The 7,513-nt window shown below is 34.3% G+C and overlaps 1 protein-coding gene across 1 annotated transcript; it reads right to left on the minus strand.

The window, feature by feature from the left end:
* Positions 1 to 4,485: 4,485 nt before the first annotated feature.
* On the minus strand, positions 4,486 to 7,034 carry LOC116005270 (protein BIG GRAIN 1-like E). The gene is made up of 2 exons (XM_031245532.1): positions 6,713 to 7,034; positions 4,486 to 5,302 (listed from the first exon to the last, which is right to left on the minus strand). Exons 1-2 carry the CDS (start codon positions 6,963 to 6,965, stop codon positions 4,800 to 4,802), a joined length of 756 nt encoding a protein of 251 aa, XP_031101392.1. The 5' UTR covers positions 6,966 to 7,034; the 3' UTR covers positions 4,486 to 4,799.
* Positions 7,035 to 7,513: the final 479 nt, after the last annotated feature.

A 7,513-nucleotide genomic window follows, 5' to 3' on the forward strand; every position in this document is an offset into this window, starting at 1 on the left:
AAAAAAAAAAAATTTCCCCCCCCCCCCCCCCCCCCGCCTCTAGCATTAAATGAACTATTTATAGAGATCGGGAAGGAGCACATGCTAGGCGTTCGGCATGTCCGCCACGTGTTCCGCATGCACGGGCGAGGTTAAAGGTGTTTTTGATAGGTTAACGTGTACAGAGATTTCTAACATTTGCATTGGCGCAAGGTGATCGAATGGAGCGGTGTAGTGCTATTTATCCCTTGGTGCCGAGAACTCCATGGTTGATACACCCGACCCGAGCATGTGGGGTCAAAAGGTTAATTCCGACCATGGGGCATGAAGTGTAACTGCGTCCAACTCAAAGGGCAAACTTGGACTTGGACTTGGGTCGGGCCCTGACATGGTCAGATCTGCTTGGGATGTGGCCTATGACGTTTATACCGAACAGGTTTATAGTCGTACGGGTGAGGGATAATATATCATATAAATTCGACAAATTCTTAATAGTTAAAGACTAAAATTTATAAATTAAATATAATAAATTTTAATAGTCTATGAACATTTATCTAAAATGGAATTAACTCATCAATAATTCTCATATCTTAGTTAAGTGGACTTGTGAACAATCTCTCAAGTCCATGATTGATAAGATTTTTTTTCCTGCCTTATCTTCTTATTTATCACTAGGCAGGCCAGGCTACCCCAAATATACATAATGGCCAGAAGACTATAATAACCAAATTGTTGGGCTCCCTGGTTGGAGTAGCGTGTGAATTGAACTCTTTATGCACACAATAAGGTGGGAGTCGGGACTAACTGAAAGGCTGTTCATGCGATTCGAATTTACATCATCTATCGATTCTTGGGGCGGAAAATAGAGAGATTAGGATTAATCTGGCGTAAGTTGGTTGGGATATCTATGTATTTTTTTAAAAAAATAAAGCAAAAAGAAGTGGCAAATATATATAATTATAATTATCAAGTGAAAAAAAATCATGTGGCTTCTCATATATTTCAGAACCAATAGGGTTGAGTGTTGAATTTCGGCCACAAATCATTTGGCCCATTTGGTCCTAACTTTGGTGAACACTGTCACATTGTATTGTGACCATGCCCCGACCCCTCCCCACAATTTTCTTAGCCAATATAGTCATCTTCATCATCAATACATACACTTATTATAGCCAACTAATCCCACAAGGGATGGATATATTCAGGTGACATGTTGTAATGTGGTGTTGCTTTCCTCTGCTATGTGCCACCCACGTAAAGTTGTATCTCGCGGTTATTGTTTTCCCAGCAGTCCAAATCTGTTCCCCTAACTTTCTGGTTTTGTGGGACTTTACTATTCATTTAATTTTTTTTCGATGTCTTCCAAAATATGTTGAATTACTATTTGTATCTTGTGAGATTAAATTAATCTAACTAAACTTCAACTCTATTGGGATAGCTCTCCAAAGGTCTTGTTGCATATAAATGGATTTGAATCTCCAATCTCATACTCAAGCAATTCAAATTCGATCTCATTCACTTCGGTCAATGTTTTTTGATTAATATTCATGTATATTTTGCGTATTTATTCATCCTTAACCAAATTTCAAAAGAAGATATGATTATTGACGGTGGGTATGAAGTAGTCCTCAAGTCTATAGGCCAACTGTCCACCTTTAGATATGTCAGCACATCTAGCCTTAAATCGGTATGATCTTTGGCTTTGAGTATGAAGTAGTCTTAAATCTTTAGGCTAACTGTCCCAAGCACCTTTAGAGGTGCCTGCAATGGAGTGAGACAGTTCTTCCCCTCTCCCAAAAGAGTGAACCCCATATAGCTTGTAAATCACCCTAACTCAATGGCAGACATAATCCCCACAACCTTTAGAGGTGCCTACAATGCATCGAGACAATTCTTCTCCTCTCCCAAAAGAGTGCACCCGACAGAGCTTGTAAATCACGATAACTTAATGGCAAACATAATCTCCACATTGTCGAGTTTCGAACGTTGGTCTCTTTTCTCAAGTATTGAATACTGAACTAGTAAACTAAGCCCGTGTAGGCAAAAAAAGTGTATTTTGTGTAGAGATATAGATAGATTTGTCATCAATAAAAATGTATGAGGGTGGTTGGGAGAAGCATAGCTTTTATCAAGAAGTTTGCAGGTAGTGAATAGTGATGGTGCAAATGGCCAAACAACTAAAGGATCAGCCTAGTACGGAGACCATACGTTAGACAAGATCCCCAACTGTCTCCCTCTCAGATCAACCCCCAATGTGTGCAGTACTCAACTCGTGCGATAACCACTCATCGCTCTCTCTCTTCCAACAAATCATGTTGATGGGAATAGTACTTCTAGCTATGACTAGTCAATCAGTGCAAGAAAAATGCACAGTAGGCTAGATTGGTCGGACAGTGCAAAAAATATAATTGGATGTTATAAGTGGATAAAATATTTCTGATACTCAACTCGTGGTTCATGATTTATGTGCACAATTAATATAAGTTTATTTTTAATACATTATAGTTCAATTTTATCTAGTATATTAAAAAATTTACAATACACTAAAAGTGAACCTATATAATTGGGTGTTATATATAATAGCTTATCAGCTAATTTTGGCTTATTTGACCACTATAAGCTGCTTGATTTGATTAAAAAAAATCAATTTAAGTGTTTGTTTAATTAATTTTTTTGTAACTCCAAAATGCTAAAATTTAAAAAGCTACTCAAAGCAACTTTTTCAATGAGCTTTTTGAAAAAAAGAATTATACCAAACAACTAATTTGCCAAACATTTTTCTACAATCAGTTAATTTTATCAATTAGTCATACCCTCTAACCTAATCAGCTAACATTTATCAGCTAACAGTCATTTATACCAAACATGGCCAATAAATTTACTAAATAGCATTGTAAACTTGAACGTCCAAAATATAAATTTATATATATATATATATATATATATATATATATTAAAGAACATGTATCTCAACAATATATCTTGCAATGTGAATCACGTTATCTTCATTCTTCAACTCTATCACCAAAATACATTTAAAAAAAAAATCTAGAGCCAAAATATATGCATAAAATACCCTATGGCCCGTGTTTTTTCTTCTTCCTTTTTGTTATTATTAATTCATTTTCTCTGTAAAACTTTTGAAAGAAAAGTAAATAATATATAGTAAGCGCAAAAGATGTGCAAGATGCTCGGGGACATACCCCGACAACCAAAACTCCAATATACGACATATATATATAAAGAAAGAAAGAAAGAAAAGAGTTACTCCAAGACATAGGAGTAGCCTAAAAAAGCTATAAAATCTATAGGGTAAAGGAAATAAATGATCTTATAAACACAATTCCAAGTCCGAATGCCCATGAAAACGGACTCAATAGAGAAGGACTTGTTTTCAAAGAAATAAGCATTATAGGCCTTCCAAATAGTGTAGATAGTGCACACCAAGCCCAATACAATCACCTCGTTACAGACAACAAATTATACCATGAATCAGGATTCATTTTACATTCTGAAGCCTAATTTAAAACAACATTCAGATTATATACATATAATTAACATATTATGTACATATAAATAAACTGAAAGTACATAATACGTTGTTGTATATAATTTATTAATTGAAAGTACACTTAAATGTTATCCAAAAAAAAGTGCATTTAATTGCATGTACATGCACTATTACAAAATAGGGATACTACGTCATCAAATTTATATCAGTCGTTATTCCAAAATTGACTTCAAATGTCAATACATTAAATAAAAAAAATTAATATATATTATTTTTTACATCGATTCTTTCCATAACCAACGTAAAAACTAAAAAAACAACATAGAAACATATTACTATCATACATTAGTAATGATGAAGAACTGACAAATTAATGTTTTTTTTTTGTTTGTTTTCAAAAATAAAATAAAATAAAATAATTCCGAATGGGTTAGGAATAACTAATACTAAGGGGATATTGAGAATGACCATTTTCATTACAAAGACAATAGCCCATTATGTTGAATCCTATTCTTTGCTATAAAATTTGAACCAAACAACCGAATATATTTATTCCACGAAATAATATTTTATTCCTAATGTATTTCACAGAATGATATTTTATTCTCAATGTATTTCACAAGTGATGCATCATGTTAATATCAAATTATTATTCACCACGCCAGGGAGTTGGGAATATAACATTTGGGCCATATGATACCTAATTAGATTGTGGATTAGTTGATTTATGAGATCAAAATTATCTTTCAATTAAGATTTTTTTTAATGATTTTTATCCCTTGTACATTAACCCGGTCCACAAAATATGGTCTATCTTGAATTGATTTTATTTTCTACTCAATGCTTAAATGTCACATTTTGATTGATTGAAGAAAAAAAATGAACCACAATTTTTATTTATTTCTTTTCTTCTTCTCTCAATAAAATCAAGACACATAGCAAGAATTTTACTTCTTTCTAGTCCTCCAATCATTTTTCGTATAAAAAATCCGAACTGAACACAATTCACTATGTCATAAATTTTAGAACCAATCTTTTTTTTTTTTGATACATTAAATTTCCCACCTTCGCTAGGCTAATTCTAAGCCCTCAAAACCCCTATCCAAGAACGTTGAAGGAGTTAAATCGCTAACCACCCAATCTGTCCTCAGCTCCCACCCTTGTATGTGTACTCTATGTACAAAGAATCTTCATCACTTCTGATCAATTTTTTTTAATACTTAGGTGATCCAATTTTGCCAGACTAATCCTAAGTCCACAAAATCCTGAGGTAAATTACGAGTTGCGCAATCAACTTGCTGATCAAACCCTAGATTTCATAAACAGGCAAACCAGTTGAATAGCAATCCAATAATTCTCTGTGTGGCAAATCAAACAGATCAGAGCTACAATCACTATCCCCCTCTCCATCACCATCATCCAACTTTCTATGCTCATTCTCTTCTGATGGATATTTATCGGCCCAGTGATGAACACTACTCCTCTCTGGACTCTCACTGGTGAACTCAAGCCCCTTTTCTGGGATGTGACTATCCTTGCATGAGTTTCTGGGATTGGATGGATATGATGAAGATGTAGTAGTGTTGTGAGCAGTGTTTGATAAGGTGCTTCCGTTGAGTTCATCTTCATTATCATCTTTCATGGCAGATATCAATTTCTTGTTCTTTTTCTTCTTCTTCTTGTTGGAGCTAACTGTTAGGTAGAAGAGGGTATTCAAGCAGCTGGTTAGCCTTCCTCCTGGAGAATTTGGCTGCTTACACTTCTGTTTCAGGGCTGCAGGTTTTTCCATTATTTGTACTGATGAAGATGTGCCTGTTTTGTAACATTTATTGAATTAACTTACTGAAATTATGTTTCAAAAAAAAAAAAAAAACTTACTGAAATTATAAGTTAAACAAGATAGATATAATCATACTTTTTCCTCTTAAAATAAAGATTATGAATTTGAAATTTATAATAATATTTAAGTGTTGGATGGAGGCAGGCTAGTGACGGGCCGGTAGTTAAGGGATTGTTGGGCATAGGTTCTGTTGTCGTCCTCAAAGTTAACCGAGCAATCTGTGTTTTGGGTGTCATAGAAGCAAATTTGTCGATGCAGACTTGCACTAACAACGTCGGCCCCCAAGGTTATACGAAATGTGCACTTTTCAATATTATCGAGTGTATTTTTTGACAAGTACAAGTACACTTATTATGATCCATGACGTACTCTAAAGTGTTTCTTATTAAAACTAAAAGTACATTTTCGATGATATGTATACTACAAGTCTACAAACAAGAGATTAACATTTGTAGATATCAAAGAATGTAATTGATAGCTTTGCAGAGTGCAATCAAATTAAAGTTTGAAATAATTATCAAAATGTCACCTATATTTTGCATATTTCGGAGTTGATAGTCTTTCTAGATTGATTGATATAAATTGGTTTTTAATTCTCTTATGGGGGTCGATTTTCAGTTGAGTGTGCCTATATATAGTGTATTTAAAATTAAGTTTATTAAAAAATAGAAATCTTATAGAGTATCTATGGTAGTCTGCTAGAAAACCTTTGTAAATGCTTCTAATTTTTTAAAAATTTGTCAAGAGTATATACAATGGTTTTTTCATAACAAATCTTTTGAATATTCTTACATTAAAAAAAAATGTATACTAATATGTTTGTATGGTGATATTTTAAAAATTAACATAAAATTTGTTATGTAATATCCTACTTTTAGAATAGTGTTAACACAACAATCTCTGTCTCCATGCATCCGAAACAATCGGGGATCTCAGAGTGAAAAAGTGACAATACCCCATCATGGTAAAAACTAAAGGATTATGACCACACGACTAAATCACCAAGATATTTAATTTGAGAACCACAGAGTAAGTCTATTGGATTACATTTTTTCAACATACAACCGCTACGGAATTATCGGGCGTTGCCTTTTTAGTCGTCATTGTAGTGACATAACTTAATTTCATCACAAAATTCGTCACAAAAATTTGGGCATTAAAATTTCTCAATTTTTTTTCTTTGCCAAAAAATTTCTACCGAATTTAATTCCGTTATCATTTTCGACGCAAAATCGTGACGGAACACGTTTCGTCGCAAAAACTGTCGCCAATCGACAACGAATTGAATTATGTTTGTTGCGATGTTTCCATCGCGTTTCGTGATTTGTCTTTTAGTGCAGGACATAGCTAGCTAGCCACGAGTTAAGTTATCATGAAGATACCTTGTTTGATTTGAGGAGCAGCAAATGGGGTGGATGAATGTCGAATCGCTACGGACATGTCTAAGCTCATTCTTCCACTACTTCTCCAGGCTTGATTGTTGCAGCAGCTTTCTCTGATAAGCTTGTGAGAGAAAGTGAAAGCATTGTTAAGGCAAGAAATTTGATGATCATTAGCTTCGGAAAAATAGTTTGCAGCCTCGAACACTTCAAGCTCTCCTGAATCCTTTCTCCAATGCAACAATATTTTGGACATTATCTTTAATTTCTTTATGGAAGTACAGAAATGAATGAAGTGTGTGTGGGGCAGTGGGGGCTAAAAGGAAGGATGGACTTAATTGCATGTGAGCTGAGGTTATAGTCTTGTGGATATATATATATATATATATATAAAAGTTTGAATTAACAATAAACCTAAGGCCCTTCACATCTCCTGCCTTGGGGAGCTAGTTTGTGAAAGTGCCTCGCTGACTCAGTGATCTGAATGTTTGTTTATTCCTCAAGATCTTACCTCTTGTAAGGTTCGAATTCAGGGATTTGCTTACCATCACGATAAATTATTGTGTGGATCGTGATCCACATAGCTGTGACACATTGATATGAATGTTTGCTTATTCCTCAAGATCTTACCTCTTAAAAGGTTCGAATTCAGGGATTTGCTTACCATCACGACAAATTATTGTGTGGATCGTGATCCACATAGCTGTGACACATTGATCTGAATGTTTGTTTACTCCTCAAGATCTTACCCCTTGCAAGGTTTGAATTTAGGCATTTGCTTACCATTACGGTAAATTATTGTGT

The sequence above is a fragment of the Ipomoea triloba genome, chromosome 14 (genome assembly GCF_003576645.1).
Source record: "Ipomoea triloba cultivar NCNSP0323 chromosome 14, ASM357664v1".
In the NCBI taxonomy this organism is placed as follows: domain Eukaryota; kingdom Viridiplantae; phylum Streptophyta; class Magnoliopsida; order Solanales; family Convolvulaceae; genus Ipomoea; species Ipomoea triloba.